This window comes from Amblyomma mixtum, chromosome 1, assembly GCF_055824585.1.
Source record: "Amblyomma mixtum isolate Tamu chromosome 1, ASM5582458v1, whole genome shotgun sequence".
Classification (NCBI taxonomy): Eukaryota; Metazoa; Arthropoda; class Arachnida; order Ixodida; family Ixodidae; genus Amblyomma; species Amblyomma mixtum.
The window spans coordinates 174,228,329-174,248,924 of record NC_143012.1 but is presented as its reverse complement, the minus strand read 5'-3'; the positions used below and the strand labels follow the sequence as shown (position 1 = coordinate 174,248,924).

The 20,596-nt window shown below is 45.2% G+C and overlaps 1 protein-coding gene across 1 annotated transcript; it reads right to left on the bottom strand.

Moving 5' to 3' along the window:
* Positions 1-9,728: 9,728 nt before the first annotated feature.
* Positions 9,729-12,296, bottom strand: LOC149369871 (uncharacterized). The gene is made up of 4 exons (XM_089559513.1): positions 11,790-12,296; positions 11,124-11,326; positions 10,997-11,025; positions 9,729-10,426 (listed from the first exon to the last, which is right to left on the bottom strand). Exons 1-4 carry the CDS (start codon positions 12,285-12,287, stop codon positions 10,332-10,334), a joined length of 825 nt encoding a protein of 274 aa, XP_089415639.1. The 5' UTR covers positions 12,288-12,296; the 3' UTR covers positions 9,729-10,331.
* Positions 12,297-20,596: the final 8,300 nt, after the last annotated feature.

Below are 20,596 nucleotides of genomic sequence, written 5' to 3'. Positions count from 1 at the left end.
GCAAATTAAACTCGCAGTGCAAGCTGCGGTGAAGCCTCCATCAGCTGCATCATTGATTCGAAATGCGGCCTCTTACTGTAGGTATATCAGCCGCCCCAGCTCCACTCTTCTGTTTTTCTTTTATTTCTTGTCTTTTCCTTATGTATATATGTTTCAAATTCTTGAATTTTGTCTCTGCCAGGGTGCCTAGAAGATAAAAACGTTCTCATGAATATATATATATGGTAAATAAAATAATCATTCAGGAAAGGCTGTGCATTCAGCTTGGAGGCGTAACTCTTGGATGCGTAACGCCCAGCGGGCCAACCGACCGCAGGGGTCGCGTAGATTGACAAGCCAGCACAGAGAATGATGTTCTGTGACGACTGTAAAAGCACGTCCATAAGGGTACGAATGAAACCATTGCACACCGAAAACAACTGCGAGGCACTCTTGCTCTGTTACAGTGTAATTGCGTTCCGACTTGCTGAGGGTGCGACTTGCATAAGCGACATGTTGATTGTCCTGATGGCGTTGGATAAGCACAGCACCCACGCCGATGCCGCTGGCATCAATGTGGAGTTCAGTGGGTGCTGTCGGGCAGAAATGACGCAATATTGGCCGCGAGGTGAGGAGAAACTTGATTTGCCGAAACGCGGAGTCGCATTCGGGAGTCCAGTGGAAAGGAGCGTTTTTCTGCAGGAGACTTGTAAGCGGGTAGGCTAAATCAGAAAACTTGGGAACGAAACGCCGAAAATATGAGCAAACTCCTAAAAAACTTCTAAGCTCTTTCACTGATTTGGGCTCTTTGACATTGCTTACAGCTTCAACCTTCTGCGGGTCGGGCCTTACGCCACCCTTGTCAACGAGATGACCAAGCACAGTAATTTGGCATTCACTGAAGCGACACTTCTTGGAATTCAGCATGAGGCCCGCTGTCTCTATGCAGTCTAGGACAATGGCGGCTAAGCGGCTATTATGTTCGGCGAAGGTCCTTCCAAAAATAACATTCTCCAGATAACACATGCAAACTTGCCACTTCAGGCCACGTAAAAGCGTATCCATAAATCGTTCAAAAGTGGCAGGAGCGATGCAAAGGCCGAATGGCATAACATTAAATTACATTAAATTCATACAACCCATCAGGTGTCACAAATGCCGTCTTCTCTTTGTCTTGCGGGTGCATCGGGATCTGCCAGTATCCGGACCGTAGATCCACCGAGGAAAAGAAGGAGGCTGAGTGGAGGCAGTCAATGGCATCATCAATGCACGGGAGCGGGTAAACATCCTTCTTTGTGACAGTGTTAAGCCGGTGGTAGTCGACACAAAATCGCCAAGTGCCATCTTTATTTTTGACGAGGATCACCGGAGCAGGCCACGGGCTTGAAGATTCCTGAATGATGTCGCGGTGCAACATGTCACGGACTTGTTCATCGATTATCTGACGTTCGGAAGGCGAGACGCAGTATGGCTTCTGTCGAATCTTGTGTGCAGATCCAGTATTGATCATGTGATCATGGAAGCTGGAATCGGCGGTGGTTGGTCGCGACCGAAGTCAAACACGTCCGCATGCTTCATAAGAATGGCCACTAGTACCTGGCGGTCGCTAGTGGGTAGTGGTGGTGGTGGTGGTGAAAAACTTTAATCAAGAGAGCTTGAGGGTTAAAAAAAAATAAATAACCCTGCTGCATGGTCGGTATCCTTAGTCCGGGACACCGCATGACGAGGCCCCGTCTCGCGCCCGCTTGACCAGAGCCCTTTGGGACTCCAGTGTGGAGCAGTTGAGGAGGGCAGTCTCCCATGCCTCTCGGGTGGGGGTGGGGGAGGGGGGAAGGTGAGGATTCTGAGTACATGCCCACACCATGTGAAAGATATCGCAGATCTCTCCACAGTGCGGGCAGCGCCCATCTGTGTTCGGATCGAAGTGTTTTGCTATTGCAGGACAGAGAAGGGTTCCTGTCTGCAGGCGCCGCAGAGTTCGCTCCTCCGCCTTACTCAGCCCCTTGGCAGGTGCCGGGTAGAGACGGTGGCTGTCGCAATAATAAATTAGGATTCCCATGGCTGTCAGTGTCAGTGACCAGTTGTCAGTGATCGCGGCAACTGGTACAGAAAAACTTTCTTTTCAAAGCCAGCAAGTTTTTAACGACATGGCAATACTGCAGGTTCGTTGGAATAACTGACAGTCCAAAGAGTGGCATGGCCCTTGGTCACATGCGGGGTACTAGCAGACTTTTCTTTGCACAGTTAAGGGAACAAGGTTACACCACAGCATCGAAGGCATCAGAAATCGTGCTCGAGGACACAAAGGAACGAATATGGCAGATTGCTGGAACGACGGTATCTGTAGAGACAGAAAACACTTGGGCAACCACTGGCGAGTCTTATATGAGAGCTGACCGAAGGCCAGGACTTAATGATATGCCACCACTGCGGAAGTTGAGAGTAGCACCGCAATGGTGAATACCGAGGATGATGTCGTGTAGAACGAGGGAGCACCGTGAATTCAGTTTGGAACATACAGCATATAACGGAATAAACAGCGCGATCCCAAGTGAAGATTATTTTACGACTTAAACGGTTCTTGAAAGTTGAACTCATCACTGACACTGTGGCACCAGTGTCCACTAAGGCCATGGGCAGAGGAATTGGCACTATCGATGATCCGGAGACCGCACCTCCATCGGCAGCACACACTAGTTTCCCGGTGGCGGTGGGGAACGACGTTGGGGAGAAGGCGAGTGGCTCCCTGACGTCATTTGTCAAATCGTGCGTGACGAACTCTCCCGGCATCAAGATCATGGGCGCCGCAGTGAACTCCCGTATGAGAGCTGTTCTCTGCAGGCGGCTCCCGCCTACCGCTCCTCCCCTTGGAGTTTGTCCAGTCAGGCCCCTACCAGTGCTACTCGCATTGATTACAGCGACGCTCCCCGGATCACCCGCCCCAGCCCCAGTGTTAGCGGCAGGATACTGGACTTCCTCTTTTTCTTCCAGCGTGCGCACATCTTTGTTCCCCAGGGCCCATGCGTAGCACGTGACAATATGCTATTTATTTCCAGGAGGTGCGTCGAAAGTGCATTTGGTGTGATGGCCTCACGTTTCCGCATTTTTCGGCGTGTCATCAACCTTAAGCTGGAAAATGCGGATTTTGTGGTGTTGGCAACATGTGCATTGCACAACTTCCTCACCGAGGACGGCTACTGCATTGATGACCACGAGGACCACTTCGGTAACAAAACCGAAGGACAATGGCGCTCTCTACCCTGGCAGCTGATGGAGGCTCAGCGATGCTGGGCCTGCAGCCTCCTGCTGGCCATAATTTCTCTAGGGCAGCAGCTGAAGTGCGAGACATTTTTTGTTCTTATTTTTGCACGCATCTGCCGGGTTGCGGCCATAAATAAGATCTTTTTAACAATAAAATTTCGATGGAGGTGAAATTCTAGAGGCCCATCCACTGTGCAATGTCATTGCATGTTAAGAGAACCCCCAGGTGGTCTAAATTTCCAGAGCCCTCAGTGTCCCTCAGCCTGAGTTGCTTTGGGACGTTAAACCCCCGTAAACCTTTTAAACAAAGATCTCTCTCTCGGGTTTTATACGGGTGAGGTACTGGTGGATGGCCGGCATCGTACCAGTCAAAAGGGGACAACCTAACTCTAACTATCGACCAATTTCTATCGCCTCTTCCTGTTACAAGTTACTTCAACACATAGTTTCTATCTTCCTGAAAATGACATTTTGTCACCTGTGCAGCAAGGTTTTCAGAAAGGTTTATTGGGGGTTTAACGTCCCAAAGCAACTCAGGTGATCAGGGACGCCATATTGAAGGGCTCAGTAAATTTCGGCCTCCTGGGTTTTTTTTTATGTGCACTGACATCGCACAGTACATGGGCCTCTAGAACTTTGCCCCCATCGAAATTCGACCGCCACGGCTGAGATCGAACCTGCACCTTTCAGGTCAGCAGCCGAGCACCATAACCACTGAGCGAGTGGCAGTCTGTGTTCTAAAGTGTAGAGTTCATCACAGCAATCTCGTGTCTGTACAAGGGCAATAAGAAGCACTGGTGTACACACTTTCTCAACATGATCCTTTTATCAGGAGTAATGCCATGGCGCTTTCTTGAGCTTTCATTTTTTAAGCTCCACCATGCGCTTGCCCCCCGATGACCACTCCAATCATTCTGCAGCAGCCCCGGGTGCCGCCAACCTTCGACGCTTCGCCTGGCGCCGACCCCGAATTATGGCTGGAGCAGTTCGACCGTGTAGCTGCCTTTAACAACTGCGACGATGCCACGAAACTTAGGTACGTCTTCTTCGCCCTGGAGGGACCAGCAAGAGTGGTTTGAGAATGAGGAAGCCAGCCTTGCGAACTGGGAAACCTTCAAGGAGCGGCTTCTCAAGACTTTTACAAACGTCGTCAGAAAGGAGAGAGCCCTGCAGCTGCTACAGTCTCGCATTCAACGTTGTTAATATACTTTCTTGTCTTAATCTATCTTAGACGTCCTTGCTTCCTAAACTCCTTCGGCGCACCTGCGGTCTTTTTTTCCAATATACACTTTTGGTTTGGTTTGGTTTATGGGGTTTAACGTCCCAAAGCGACTAAGGCTATGAGAGACGCCGTAGTGGAGGGCTCCGGAAATTTCGACCACCTGGGGTTTTTTAACGTGCACTGACATCGTACAGTACACGGGCCTCGAATTTCTCCTCCAAAGAAATTCAACCGCCGCGGCCGGGATCGAACCCACGTCTTTCGGGCCAGCAGCCGAGCACCATAGCCACTGAGCCACCGCGGCGGCTATACACTTTTGCTTCAGTGTATTCTTTGTTCTCTTTGATGCAATGGCCACCGTTAAAGCGGAATCAGATCTTGTTAAACATGACACTGGGTGATTCAGCACCATAGTAGCTTCTTGCATTGATTGTGTAGGGTGCGACAAAAAAAAGAACAAGCTGCGGATAAAAGCTTATATTAACAGATGAACATCCTTATTCGGGGTATGTTGAGGAAGTGGTGTGAGGCAATTCGAGTTGAGGTCAGTTCTGATTTTTGTGAGATACTGGATGGATTAGGCCTCTGATTTTTCTGTCGGCCACTGCTCCACCGTAACGACAATTACTTGCCATGGCTTCTTTGCTCCATCTTTTCTTTGCACAACTGCAGCACAGTGAAATAAATGTGGTGCCATACATACCGCATCTCTTCACACTTATTTATTCTGATCGATCAAATGTTTAGGGGAATCCCCCAAGGTGGAGTAGATTTGTAGTAAGGGTGTAATTACTCATTGACATACACCCGAGCGCAGCCATACGGCTACAAAGGAAAGCTATACAGCTTTCCTTTGTAGCCGTATGGCTGCGTTCGGGTGGATGTCAATGAGTAATTACACCCTTATGACTTATTTATTCTGACGTTATCATCAGGTAGTAAAATAAGTAATAAATAATTAGTAATAAGGGTAATAAATAAATAAATAACGTAATAAGTAATCGTCAGGTGAGTGGGATATACTCCCTGTCTATACTGCCCTACAATGCCCTGGCTATACTGCCCTATACGCATAATGCTTGGCACAGTTGTCACATATGGTTTTAAGGACAGCAAGAAGTGTTCATCGGCATCTGTGGACCTGTGCGCCAGTAATGCATTTCGCACAGTCGCAAGCTGTGCATTTACAACATCGAGCTCTTCCCGAGCTTTCCTCCGCTTTTTGGGCTGCGGCGGGCCATTCCCTGCAGACTGGCTCGCCGTGCCTTCATCTTCATCCACAGACTGAGAGGTGCTGGGCTGCGGCAGTTCAGGGCACAAAAAAATGTCCTGGAAAGAAGCTGCTGGTGCTGACTCTGCTGCTGGAGACGCTGGTCGTGGATGGTCTTCGAGCGCTTCGTGCATGGCCACCACCTCCATGCTGCTGTGTCCTCTGCAGGATGGTCACATTATGTGTAATCACTAAGAGAATGTAGTGATAGATTTTCACAGCAGCACTGCGAATGCACCTGTGACTCTACTGATCACTATGTCGCAAACCCGGCATTCACGAAATCGCAGCTGCAATGAAACTGCACAAACTAAATAGACCTTATGCAAAAGCTGGCGCCCCCTTGCGCTGACCGCGCGTGTTTCCGCCATGTTGGGGGCTTCTGGATACCGCAGTGTATGGCAGTACGGTACAGCGACGCGCACGTTGGCATTTGTGGTCGTCGAAGATGCCCAAATATTGCTCCGTACCTTGCTGTACACAAAGAGGACTCAAGGATAGCCAAGGGAACAAGGTAAGAGTGCTAGCTTCGTGCACTTTTTCTTATTTCTCGCCTGGAGCGCGATGCGAGGCAGCGGGAAGCCTCTTGCGGGTGTCGAGTGCTTTTCGAGAGTTAATAACTAGATCGTAGACGATGTCACAGCACAAATAACATTTGCAGAACTAAAAAGGCTAATAAAGGGGCTGTTTGCTTATCTTGTATTTGCCGAGGAGTGCTCCTGTCTGCTAGCAGTTACGGCGCACAGCGTCGGTCAGCTAGTAGTGTCTCACGCGGGATTAGTTTTGCGTCTGCCGCTCGGCTCCATGTGCCTGTTTTTTTTTTTTATCCTGAACCTTCGGTTTGCTTTCATGCAAGTCTAATGCAATCTTAAATCTGCGAAGTGTCACAGGCGAACGGATCCGCAACGATAGTATTTTCCAAGGTGTGACCCACAGTGCAGCGTCGGCAGTCATGGTCGACCCATCACTCTATCGTGGGGCGCAGAAATGCGGGCAACACAGATGTTCAGGTCGTTTTTTTTTTAACGCGCCGAAGCTACACCTGGGCTATGAGGTGCGCAGAAGTGGAGGGCATCGGATTAATGTTAACTACCTAGGGATCTGTAACGTGCGCCGAAACCTCGGTACACTGGCGTTTTCGTTTTTCGCCTCCATCACAAAAACGGCCGCTGCAGTCGGGATCGAACCCACGTCCGGCTCAGCAGCACGCCTTAGCCACTGAACCACCAAAAAGTGTTGATCAGGTGGCTAGGCTATCACCAGGCATATTAGGCTTTATGTAAATTTGAAAACAGCTCATAACATCCCTAATGCTCAACTAATTGCTGTTCTGACTTATTTCAGATAACTAACCACAATGTATCATGGTACAAAAAGTTATCTTGCATTAAGCAGCAGTTTTCAGAAGACCACAACTACAAAATCTCTTCTTAGTTCCAATATAAACAAGCTGTTGAGCTAAGCATGCATTGAGCCAAATGCAGAAAAAATTATTTCCAGGTATGCAGCGTATTTTACTGTGCGTTTTTCTTTTGCAGGTGTCTTTCCACTGCATCCCAAATGAGCCGAAGATGAGCCGAAGGGGATCCCCCCTTCAACGTTGAGACTGCCCGCATCTGCTCGAAGCACTTCACGGAAAATGATTTCCTGAAGAACATAGCGAGTGGGCGCAGAATGCTAACCGACACGGCTATACCTTCAGTGTTCGCATTCAGCAAACCAAAGAAAACACGTAAGCCACCAAAAGCTCGCCCTTGTCCAGTTGTCCCGTCTGCTGCCTCTCAGGAGCCAACACAAGCATCCAATGTCATAGAAAGTGACAACAGCACTACTCAGATGTCTTTAGATGACAGTTCTGCTCTGGAAGAATGCCAGGAGCATTCTACACAGTTTCAAAAAGACCAAGAAATTCTTGAACTCCGCCGTGAGCTGCAGGAAGAACGAGACAAGAATGCAAGGCTTGAAACGCGAGTTTCTCTACTTCTGAGAAGGTGTGCGTACTTGGAAAATGCAACAGCAGAATTTTCCATAGAGAAATTCAAGGACAGTGACGAGGATGTGCAATTTTACACTGGGTTGCCTTGTTACGCAGACTTCAGAAAACTGCTAAATTATTTGAAGCCTGGCAGCACGTGTACAACAGACAACACCATGGCCTCGAGAAAAGAACAAGGCCGGCCTCCTGTTCTTAACTCAGAGAACCAGCTGTTTTTAGTTTTGGTGACTCTTCGGCTTGGGCTTTTCCAGAAAGACCTTGGCCATCGATTTAACATCCACCAGAGTACTGTGAGCAGAATTTTCAAAGAATGGATTAACTTGTTGTTTCACCGGCTCGGTGATGTGTCCTTGTGGGCTTCATGTGATGTGGTTAACAAGTTCATGCCAGAAGAATTCAAGGAGAAATACTCCAGTACTAGGGTGATCATTGATGCTACGGAGATCAAATGTGAGGTGCCCAGTTCCTTTGTGCTGCAGTCCAAAACCTACTCTAATTACAAGTCCGCAAATACATTCAAAGGCCTTGTTGGGGTGTCACCAGATGGAACGCTGACATTTGTGTCTGCGCTTTTCACAGGCTGCATCTCGGACAAAGAGCTCGTAAAAGTCAGCGGACTTCTTTTGCGCCCTTTTGACAAGGGGGATGTTATGGCCGATAAAGAGTTCACAATCAAGGATCTGCTGGAACCCATTGGCGTGCACCTTAATATGCCACCTTTTCTACGGAATGGCCAGTTTTCAAAGGAACAAGTTGAAGAGACAGAATCAATTGCAAGCCTCCGCATTCATGTGGAGCACCGAATTCAACGCATCAAGAGCTTTCACATATTTGATCGAAGAATCCCCATCACAATGGCCCCCCTAGCTAATCAGATATGGACAGTATGTGCTATTCTGACTAACTTTCAGACGCCACTCATGAAGGCCTCCTAATGCTCATGTAACAGTGTACTTCTATCAACCTGCCCCAGCAGGCCGCATGATCATTTTATGAAGTTTCACTTTTCATGCTTCTTGGCGTTTGAATGCCAAGAAGCTTGGGAGGGCATTTATTTCTTTGTGAGGTCATTGTAAACTGTGGAGCTCAGTCGTTCCAGCCTTTTCCTTTGGGTCTGCTTGGTCTATTAAGGTTTAAAGTCACAGCAAAGGCATAGGTGGTCAAAGGGAATTCATTATTTCCCACTATGCCACACCCATAGTGAAGTGTAGCTTTGGCATGCAAAACTGATTTTTTTTAAGCTATGCCCTAGTATTAATTTCAAGTGCAAAAACCTACAATCCCATGCAATGTACACATGAAAGACATCAATATGCTGGTTACTCAAACTGCCAGATAGCAAATATTTTTTTATTCACTACAATAACAGGTGAAATATTTTGTAACAATGTTTAGATTAAAGAATGCATGTGGCATGTTTTGCATACAAAGTCAAGGGAATAAAATATTTACTGCACTTTTGCTTGCCTGACCAATGAGACTAATGACTAAAAAGTTAATCAAATGTTGAAAATGACAGCATAATGGAATATTGTCTCCCTTCCCTTTATGGTGTATGAGCTCAAAAGACCTTTTTCCAAGTGCTAAAACAACACGGACCAAGAAAGAATGATTAGATTTACGTGCTGATGATGTTAGCTCATGTGTCTTCACATGTGCCTTGTTTTACGTGTATGCTTTGCGCACTCATCAGCAACAATTAAAATGCAGTGAAGAGAGCACAAGCTATACAATTGATTAAAAACAAGGTTTAGTTTGGTTTGGTGTATGCGGTTTAACGTCCCAAAGTGACTCAGGCTATGAGGGACGCCGTAGTGAAGGGCTTCGGAAATTTCGACCACCTGGGATTCTTTAAAGTGCACTGACATCGCACAGTACATGGGCCTGTGCGATGTCAGTGCACGTTAAGGAACCCCAGGTGGTCGAAATTTCCGCAGCCCTTCACTATGGCGTCCCTCATAGCCTGAGTCACTTTGGGACGTTAAACCCCATAAACCAAACCAAACCTTGTTTTTAATCGGTTTTATACCTTGTGCTCTCTTCACTGTATTTTATCTTCTTGTTGCTGATGATTGTGCAAAGCATACGCATATTCGTTGACGTAGGTTTCAATAAAGCCAGTTGTAAGTTGGCGCTCTGTGGTGTGTTTTCTACATCTTGTTCTTGTTTGTCGCACCGAAGCATTTCTTAAAATTATGGTACGTCTTGTGAGCTCTTCTGTAATGAAGCCATGTATGGATCAGCATGGTTAAAATAGAATATGTCCAGCTTGGACTTCATAGCAATCCAGGCAGCCTCAGAAAACACAACCTTGCAAACAACAATCCATTGCTCTGCATAAACAACAAAATGTGTCCACTTGAAGCCAGAACAAAACATCTGTCCCATGACCTGAGCATAATACTGACTAGACACTTTCAGCTCAGGAATGTTATCAGAAAGTTGTATACAAAAGTTCTCTGAGGCAAGCGCTGTGTCTAGCGAATCAGACCTCTTGCTCCAAGGGCACTTGACCTCTATAAGACCAAAAGGGGGATCTTCGTGCGGGTCATAGACAACACGGTCTCGCGTTGCACCCAGCCACGGGCAACCAGGACGCACCATCAGACCACAGGTGGAGACCACCACAGGGCGGCCAAGATGCTCCATAAGGTGGACGTAACGTTGAATGGCTCGCGGTTCATTTGTCGTGCCATGCCTGCACATTGCCATGACAAAGATTTGGAGTAATTACAGTGAATGTCAACGCGTAAACCCGGTAAACGCATTAAAGTGTGCAGATCCTTGTGCTTCACTGCAAAGCGTGAAGTAGCAATGCAGTAGCAATCGCAGTGCACTGTCAATGACGACTCGAAATAAATTATAAGCACTTCTGCCTTTATACATGCTAAGTAACAAAGTAACAGAATGGCTACAGAGAAACATGGTGAGGAGTAGGGGAAGACAGAAAACTTGGCGGAGGGATGAAAATCTAAGAAAATCTGAGGACAAAGAAAGGATTGGGTTGATGCAGAATACATGCTGGAAGCCTATTTGAGAGGCGTTCATCTTGCAGCAAAGATAAAACAGGTTGATGATGACGATGATATTCCTCCTACTTAATCTCTCACTGATGCTCCATTTATAAATGATTAAGAGTGTAGTGCAGAAAAGAACAGAGTGAACTTCACATAGAATACAAATGCAGTAAAAGCAAATGTTAAAAAGGAAAGTATTGCTTGAATGAACTGGAAGAGAAGATCCAGCAGAAGACCTAAATTTGCCTCACCTTGGGATGGGCACCAGAATGGTCTGCTGCTGTAAGGGAGGGAGAGATAGAAGTAGAAAGTGAGAGGTGAAGTTAATTACAGAAAAAATAACAAACTCTCCATTTGCGCGTTCCTAGTTTTTCTCACCTTACAATGGCATTTGAAAATGCTGTTGGCCGCATAATGTTTGCGATACCTCGCTCTGTCCATGGTTGTTTGCGGCACAGAACTGCATTGAAATTTGATGCCATGAGCCTGTTGGCCCATGCAGCTTTCCACGTCGGGCTCCTTGCCTGCTGCCACGTGTTGAGCTCCAGTATGCTAGCATCCTCCATTGACAGCACCAGACTCTGGGGTGGACAAGACAAAAAGATTGCACAGGCATGCCAGGTGACAGATCAGGTAGACATACTACACATTCTGTTCAGTCCAAGGGGGCAGCCAAATTTTTTACTTGGACAGAGCTACCCATAATTCAGTGCTGAGCTGGTTAAAACTGCTGTCGATGAATAAATAAAAATGCAGCAATATTTGTAAGGAAACATGTTCATTTGTTAAAACAGTAAACTACAGCTAGATTTTCTGGAAAGCAATTTCACTGCGGCACGAACAACCTATGCTTTAAGATTTTGCACACTGCGAGCTGTTTTATTTCGAATAAATTAAGCATAACTTCCTGTCTGTTGCTGTCGCTATTAGGGCAGGGCTGTGCTTTCTGTAGTTCTTAGTCAATGTAAAAAATCTGCTGACAACATTTGAAACATGGCTTAAGTAAGGGAAAATTATCATTGTTACCACAACGCAGCATTGTACCTGCAAAAGGTGACTGTTTTCCATTTCCTGGAGAGGACACCAGCTCTGCTCGTCAGGCAAATGTCTGTATGCTGGCACAGAACCTAGCTCTTCCTTTGTGTGTGTTTCGTGCCAAGGGACAAGGCACTCGAAGCCAGATGGAAGCAGGGGCATCTGTACAGCCTTTGCTGAGCCTTCATAAGAGAGTCCAGACTGTGTCTCAACAAGGCTTGCGGTTGCGGGTTCAGCTAGAATGGCTGCCCAGCAGCCATTAGCCTCATTCGTGCTCTCCGAGAGCGTCACCATTGCTTCCCTTTGTTGCTGCTCTGAAAGGGCCAGTGGCATAAACTCTTGTGAGGTGCACTGCAGCTGGGTGATTGGGCGTCCCTCCTCTACGCGGCGCCAGTTAATGTCCATGATGTTTTGTGGAGCCATTCTCTTTCTTTGTCGCCGCCACTGCTGGGGCAGCTCAGTAGGGGAGAGCTCTTCAGGCGCTTCTTTGTAGCCGAGGTTCTGCATGTCAATTAAAGTCGCCAGCACTGCCATCAGGTAACTGCAGTAGCCAGATGCTCCTGCCGGACAGCTGCAGCGCGCCTGGTTAACGTCGCAGTTTGTCCTAAAGGCAAGGTGCACGGTGTATGGGTCAGCATTTTTTTTCCGGCTTCTGTAGCACGAACAACGGACAGCGACTACAGGACCAGTGCCACTGTAAGAACCCCTGTCGAAACGTCTCGTCACGCAGAATCGTCGAGCGTTTACTGGATCAGCGATACGCGATCAAATTTTGAGTAAATTTTGCTAAAATGGGCAAAGAGACTCACAACATGATTAAGGAGGCCTACGGCGACGCTTCCATGGGTAGATCAGGTGTTTTTTGAGTGGAACAAGCTTTTCCGAGAAGGTAAGGAAAGAGTGGACGAAGACAACCACTCCATACGCCCTTCGACCAGCAAGACCAACGAAAATGTATAGCGAGTGAAACATTTACTGAACAGTGATTGTAGGATGAGTATCAGAATGATTGCTGATGACTTGAGTATTCCTCAAACCCAAGTTTTTGAGATCGTGACAGAAAACTTATCCATCAGGAAAGCGTGCGCGAAGTTGGTGCCGGGAGTGTTGTCAGAGGAGGAAAAGGCCAACCGGTAGGATCTTCATCATGTGAATGAGGACCCCGATTTTTTGCCCAGCACAAGGCGGCAACGCTGCCTCAGCCCCCCTAGGGCCTCGACTTGGCCCCGCGAGACTTTTTTCTATTCCCGAGAATAAAATCGACGCTCGAGGGGAAACATCACGGATCGGTAGAGGTGGTTCAACAGGCCGTGACGAGGGAGCTAAACAGCATTCCGGTCCAGGCGTTCCTGGAGGCGTACGAAAACTGTAAAACTTATTGGCAGCAGCGTGTAGGTGCGGAAGGGTGCTGCCTTGAAAAATTGTAATCGTTTGTACTATTCTCTTCAATAAATTTTGTTTAAAAAAATGAGTCCTACTACTTTCAGAACAGACCATGTATAATGCGCTGTGACAGCATTGTTATAAGCAGTCCACTTGTTTCCATATAGAACACATGGTGAAGCTGACAATGCTGCAGTTGTCCATTGTTATGTCCGATGTATTGTTCTACTGGCATCACTAAAAGTGGTTCAACTACCGCTTTCGAAAGATAGGTTCACTGCCACCTGAATTTAGCTAGTCATAGAGCCATAGTGTGTACGAGAATTGGTTACACGTTCGTTCAAAGCGTTGAGCGTCATAAAAGTTGATAATTTTATTCAGGCTAGTTTCATTATTTTAAGTCATGCCCCCACTAGCTAGTTGAAAATATATTTATTACTGTTATTACTGTTGAAAACGAAGCGGATTTGTGCAAGATAACGTGATGACTGCGAGTGTACGTTCATTTTGTGAATGGATGGAGATGCGCCGGGAATTTGTATCGGCTCAACCCTGCATAAGTTTTGATGTCATCCATGCAAATGTGAGAAGCCTTCGCAAACATTGGAACATGTTACAAATGTACCTTGAGAATTATTTAGCTGTTCTGGATGTCATAGCATTTACTGAGATCAATATCAGGGATTTTGAATCATCTCTTTACAATATACCGAACTATCAATCATGTGCATTGTGCAGGGAGGACAAACGTGGTGGTGGAGTGTTAGTTTTTGTTAAAAACTCTTGGTTTTGTGAACGCTTGAAAGTTGATTTCGATGAAGCAGAAGTTATAGCTCTTAATCTCACAAACGGTGATGAGGAATTGTTAGTTTGTGCTATCTACAGACCTCCTAACAAAAATATTATAGTTTTTTTAGAGGAGCTGGGTAGTTTCCTTAAAAGATATGGAGTAAACAAACGTGTGATTCTTACTGGAGATTTCAATATTGACATTTCAATAACTGATAAAGCAGGCGTAAGCGAATACCTAACGTTGTTGGCTAGTTTTGGTTTGGAAAATAAAATTCAAGGCTACACGCGAGAAGAATTCCTTGGCAACAGATTAACACAGACGTGCATTGACCATATCAGTACAACCGTGATGGAACAGGAGACGTGGGGCTGTATTATCAAAGAAAAAGTTGCTGATCATTATTTTGTTTCTCTTACGGTGCTAAAAGAGAGTAAAATAGAGGCACAGGAGCAACCTGCGGAAAGGCTTGTAATTAATAATGGTAAAGTAGATAAACTAATCAAGTCGTTCGACTGGAATTCGCTCTTACAGCACAATCACTTAGATGCTTACGAACTCCTTGTTGAACGTTTAAAATCAATTTACAACGCCTCAAAAACGAAGGTCCGGATGACACGTAGAAATAAGGCAAGTCCTTGGGTAAACAAAGAAATCATTGAATTATCCTATATTAAAAGTAAACTTTTAAGAAGGTGCAATGACCACCCACATGACATGGGACTAAGAGAAGAATTCAGGCAGCTGAGGAACAAAATCACAGCGAAAATACGACTGGCGAAAAAACTGTACCAACTAAATCAATTTTCGGCATGCAGCAAGGATGTAAAAAAAACTTGGAACTTAGTACAGAGCACTATAGGAAAACCACACAAGAAAAGCATTGATAACGTCTTAGAACAAGCATTTCCAGACGAAAACAGTGAAGACTTGGCTACCGAATTCAATAAGCGTTTTGTAGATTCTGTTTCCGCCTTGTGTAAACCGGGAACGTCGATAAGGAAAACTACTGCTGCTATTTCGAACATCCATTCAGCTTACATGCCTACTGTTACTGAGCTAGAACTACGGGATGTATTGAAAACAATGTCAATCACAAAATCGCCAGGGTATGATGGTGTTAGGATGAGGGATCTCATAGTGCATTTTGACAGATTTAAAACCATATTACTTTGTATTATTAATGGAACTTTCACAACCGGCCATATTCATAGGTACATGAAAATAAGTTTAATAAGACCTTTGCACAAAAAAGGCTCTAAAAGAGATTTTAATAATTACAGGCCAATTGCGATCTTGTCCGCCATCGCTTGTATCATGGAGAAAATTGTACATGCCTATATGACGTCCTTTTGTGATAAGTACCATCTATTAAATGCCGCCCAGTATGGGTTCCGCAAAGGTAAAAGTACCTTAAGCCTACTGGAAGATTTTCATGATTTAATATGTAAAGAAATAGATAAAAATAACATTGTCCTTACACTTTTTATTGATTTACAAAAAGCGTTTGATACTATTAATCACAATTTACTATTAGCTAAACTCGACCATTTTGGTTTCAGAGGTCCTTACATGTCGTTTTTTAAGAGCTATTTTGCTGATCGAGAACAATGTGTTCGAATAGGCGAATCGTTCAGCACAATGTTACATGTTCACACTGGTGTTCCTCAGGGCTCTGTGTTAGGACCCTTATTATTCAATATTTACGTCAATGACGTGACCAATCTTCCGTTAAGCTCTCAGATTTTTTTATATGCCGATGACACTGCTCTGGTGGTACCAAGTGAAACTTATGAAGAAGCATGCGGCAGGATGCAACAGGATGTTCATTTTTTGATAGAATGGCTCAACGCTAATCAGATTTATACTAATATCTCAAAAACCTGCCTTCTTTGTTTTCATAGTCCATACAAACAACTTCGTACATGCTCTAATATATATCTTCATGATAAGAATTGTACAAGCTGTTCATGCACGCCGTTGGAACTTAAATCTAGTTTCAAGTATCTTGGCATGACATTTGACGAAACTCTGTCATGGAACATTCATATTCAGGAGCTAGCCAAACGTTTGCGCTTGGTGTGTGTTTATATGTATGCCCTGCGATCTATTTGCGATGTGTCGGTTAGAAAAATGGTTTATAAAGGTTTAGGAGAATCCATATTGCGATATGGAATAACCATTTACGGAACTGCATCACTGTATAAACTAAACATACTAAGCCGCATACTGTACAGAATTGCATCTAATCTCGCCTACGGAACTAGCTGTCATGATAAAGCGGTAAAAGCTAGTATGGAACATTTTGAGATGCTACCTGTACACAAGCAATTTATCTTTGAAATATTGCGCAAAAATTTCTTCCACAGCGTCTTTAAAACCGACAACATTAAAGCACGGCCTCTCCGTCAGTCGGAAAAATACGTCATACCACGGATTTACACCAACTATGGGAAAAAAACCCGCAGTCATTATGTTCCTTATTACTTCAATAAGATACAAACAACCCCGAGCATTAATGGATTAAAACAACTTAATAAGTTTCTTCGATCGTGGTTGAATAGTAATACTGAGTGATAAATTTTTAATCTATTTTTTTTTTTTTCTTTCCATGTTCTCAGCGTTGTCATTTCGTGCATGAAAACGGTGGATGCTTTCTTGTATTCGATGTTTTTTGTTCATGTATTCGCCTTGCACCGCGGGAGCAGTATCTGAGTCTGTCTGGTTTCAGCTCTTTAGTGTTTTTATGTTTTATTGCATTGCGGAAGCAATTTCTGAGTCTGTCTTGTTCGAGCTCTTTTTTTTTTTTTTTGTGTGTGTGTGTGTTTTATTCACCGCTGATCATGTACTTCACACTCCGGCTGCCCAGCCACGCACACAAGCGATAACGCTTACGCGGGCTGGAGCATGTACTTGCGAATTGAAGTGAATAAAAGATATTATTATTATTATTATTATATAAGGAAGGTTGCTCGTGCAGCATTACTCATGTGTATGGAGTCGCAAATATTCCTGTAATATTCAAGGGTTTTGTTTTCAGGGTAGTGGATCTGGAGGCAAAATGAATCCTGCACATAATTGTCTACGAAGAAGCTAAGATAATACTAAGACTGCTGAGTGGTGCAGCATTATAGAGCAGTGAGCACCTTTTCTAAGAGGGCAAAACATCTTTGGTTTTTGCATGAACAAAAAAAAAGACTGAGGTCTGCACTTCATGCTCGAATAGTAAAGGTTTCATATCGAAAGTGATATATTCTGCTTTGGGTATAAGCATTTAAACAAGAGGTCACACATTTACGTTCTGTGAAAGAATTGACATTAAAGTGTGGTGTTTTGTTCGAAATAACCATGAATTTGTTTACTTTCAGCGGAAGCAGCTTGTCCACTTAGGCGGGAAAAGTTTAAACGAGGTGGCCGCCAGTATAATGAGCGCCATCATGGGCGTGGAGGTGCAGCGGCTATATAGCATGCACGGGAGAAAGGGGAAGAAGAGATTCATTGGATTGAGGATTTGCACGGTGGCAACAGGTGGCCGCGAATATGATGAGTGCTATCATGGGTGTTGAGGTGCAGCGGTTATATAGTATGCACGGGAGGAAGGGCAAGCAGCCATTTATTGGCTTGGGGATCTGCAGGGTGGCAACAGGTAAATTTTATTTTTAATTGCTCTAGTATTTGATCACAGAACTTGTTTTGCTACACTATTTACCTACCCTTGTTTGTTGGCACTCTGCCATCATTTTGCGCATCTGATGAATATGCTGTTACTGTAATTGTCTGATTAGTTTGGGTTGTGGTCTTAGATAAAGCTCAAGAAAGAGCAAGCCTGCACACCAGTGGGGTCTGCTTCTCTTGGTCTTGTTTTGTGTTGGCAGTTATCTAGCAGATGTAAACGGCCTGTACAACAGGTAAAGTAATTTTTCGACAATGTCATGACAGTAGCTAAGTGTTGGTGGAGAAGGCTAGCTTCATCGAGGGGTATTTATGCTGTACAATTTGACTGCAAGACCCAGTATGTGTGGTAGCATGTGTACTTCCCCTTTTCTGTTTGTCAGACAATGAACTTGATTTTCATGTGCTGTTGTACGGCATTTTTTTCCCTTCACTGCACACTTGCCTTGTGCAGATGCCATATGCGAGAAGCAGGGGGTCTACCTGAAAGTGGCTCAGGGATTCATTCAGAGGTGGCTGCCAGGAGCCTGCGATCGCGGAGGTGGCAGAAAAAGGCGATATGCTGAAGAATTTCAGCCGGCCAAACCACCCATCCTGGGGCTGAGTCAGCCCCCTACCTGGTGACCCCGCCCCCCATGGCCCTGACCCCCTGCACACACCCTCCCATCTGCTGTCCCTGCAACCTCCCATGCACCCTCCCCCGCCTCGGCCTATGCCACCTCTTAGCCTACGGAGACCTTCCCGCGTGACCTCCCTACTACAAGCCTCCCCCTGCCTTTCTGAGCGTCTCAAATAATAAAGTTTCTTTTATTTTTCGGTTCTTTTTTTGCCTTCTGCTGGCTGCTTATATTTCAAGAGTTACATATAGCAACTGCAGCTGTCGGAGGACAAGAAGAGTTAGTCTGCATTGCCGTCCACTCCACACGTCTCAAATGGTTGCGTGTAGTCTTCCACGTAATCTTCGCCGTCATGGCCACAAAACAAATTACAGAATATACAGCAAGAGGTGTATAAAACTAGGTGGGACCCCCAACCACATACAATTTCCCACTGGCCTTGCAGTTGATAAGCCACCTCTAAAAGTTAGATAAAGGGTGGAAAAGCGGGAACAAGTAGGAGCGAACCAGGAGCCATTATTCATACTGGCTGAAAATCAGCCTAGTCATGGCGCGAACGTCGGGCCATTATTGACCGACCGGCTGAATGTGGGCATACTATTGGTGTGTACGTCGGGACATTGTTGACAGACCGGCTGAATGTAGGCATACTACTGGCACGAATGTCGGGCCATAATTCAGAGACCGGCTGAATATGGGCATAGTCTTGGCATGAACGTTGGGCCTTTGTGGACAGACTGACTGAACGTAGGCCCAACCCAGGCGTGAATGGCGGGTCATTTCTGGTAGCTAGACTGGCTGAGTATAGGCCCATTCTTGGCATTAATGAAGAGCCATTGTTGGAAAAAGTCGGATTGCTCAAATGCGGATGTAGGACTAATATTCATGCCAATTTCCGCTACTCTTCTGCCACTGTCGGCCCAATCAATTTGTGCTGCTTGGGTCTTATGCATGTTTAATCTCCGGGCAAACAAAACGCTTTAAAAATGCCACGATCCACTGCGGGCGGGAGGAGTGTTTGGAAATTTATTGGAGACCACACCTCCCTCAATTGAAATAATTTTCTCTGTTCACTTCTTTCGAACACAACGGCGAGAGCACGTTTGGTACGCATTCACGAGAGAAAACAATGTGTCATGAAATTTCGGATGCAAACACGCAAGCGGCAGGCGATGATCGGTTCGGCGCTGAAGTGTGCCTTTTTTTTGCGTCGAGCAAGACGAATAGTGCGGAAATGAAATCTGACCAATAAAAAAAGTGTAGGACACGTAGCTGACTAAACACTACGTTACGAACAACATCTTGCTCAGTTTTCTGTTTATCTTCAACCTGACCCAAATAGTTTCCAAGCCTACTCGTGTGCAGGGCACTTCAAGTTCCATATTAGGTCTTATTTTCGTCAGTGACTACTTCTTAAAAGGAAGGATTAATGTCGATATACTTGAAGGTTTATCTGATCATGATATGGTTCTGTGCACGCTTCCAATTACAAATCAAATTCGCCAACCCAGCACTAGGAAGCGCGTGTACGCATTTAACAAAGCAGATAATGATGCCATTATGACTTACCTTGCCCACGAGTACTACGATTTCTATGAACTCTTTACAGAGGGCTTTGCTAGCATAGATGAAATCTGGTTGCAGTTCAAAGCCCATGTAATGCACTGTTTGAGGCAATTTGTACCGCAGGTAAAAAAGACTATAAATAAACACAATCCTTGGATTACACGTGAAGTGGTCCATTTAAAACGCAGAATTAAAAGGTTAAGGCAGTCTAATAAATTACGCCCAGTTCCAGACTACCACAACAGAGCGAATTCATTAAACAGACAAATAAAGGAACAAACAGCAGCAGCCAAACAACGCTTTTTCAGTACAACGCTGAGCAATTTTATCAAAAATTCGCCCCAGAAATTCTGGCGTTATATTAGCCACAAAGATAACCCCCGAGAACCGTTGTCACCGACGGAAGGAAGGAAGCAAGCTGAAGCGTTCAATGTCTTCTTCCATTCCGTATTTACTCCTGATAATGGCACGATGCAAGATTACAGGCCAGAAACTGCGCAGCAAAACGATGCATTAGGTGCACCAGTCATAACTGAAGCAGGAGTGTTCTCGCTGCTGTTAAATTTAGATGACAAAAAGTGCAGTGGCCCAGACGGTATCTCTAATTGCTTTCTTAAACGTTATGCGGAGCCTATAAGCAAATATTTGTCTAATTTACAATACATTCATCAGTGAACAATGGCTACCAGCGGATTGGAAAATTGCAAAAATAGTGCCTATCTTCAAGTCCGGAGATATTTCTTGCCAGTCAAATTATAGGCCCATTTCTCTGACGTGTACTTGCTGCA

Excerpts from the sequence above, each read along its gene's own strand:
- LOC149369871 (XM_089559513.1), bottom strand. The coding sequence starts at position 12,287 with ATGCAGAACCTCGGCTACAAAGAAGCGCCTGAAGAGCTCTCCCCTACT. Across the intron at positions 11,327-11,789 it reads AAAACAGTCACCTTTTGCAG|AGTCTGGTGCTGTCAATGGA; the intron begins GTACAATGCTGC and ends TGTCCACCCCAG. Across the intron at positions 10,427-10,996 it reads ATTCTGGTGCCCATCCCAAG|GCATGGCACGACAAATGAAC; the intron begins GTGAGGCAAATT and ends GGCAATGTGCAG.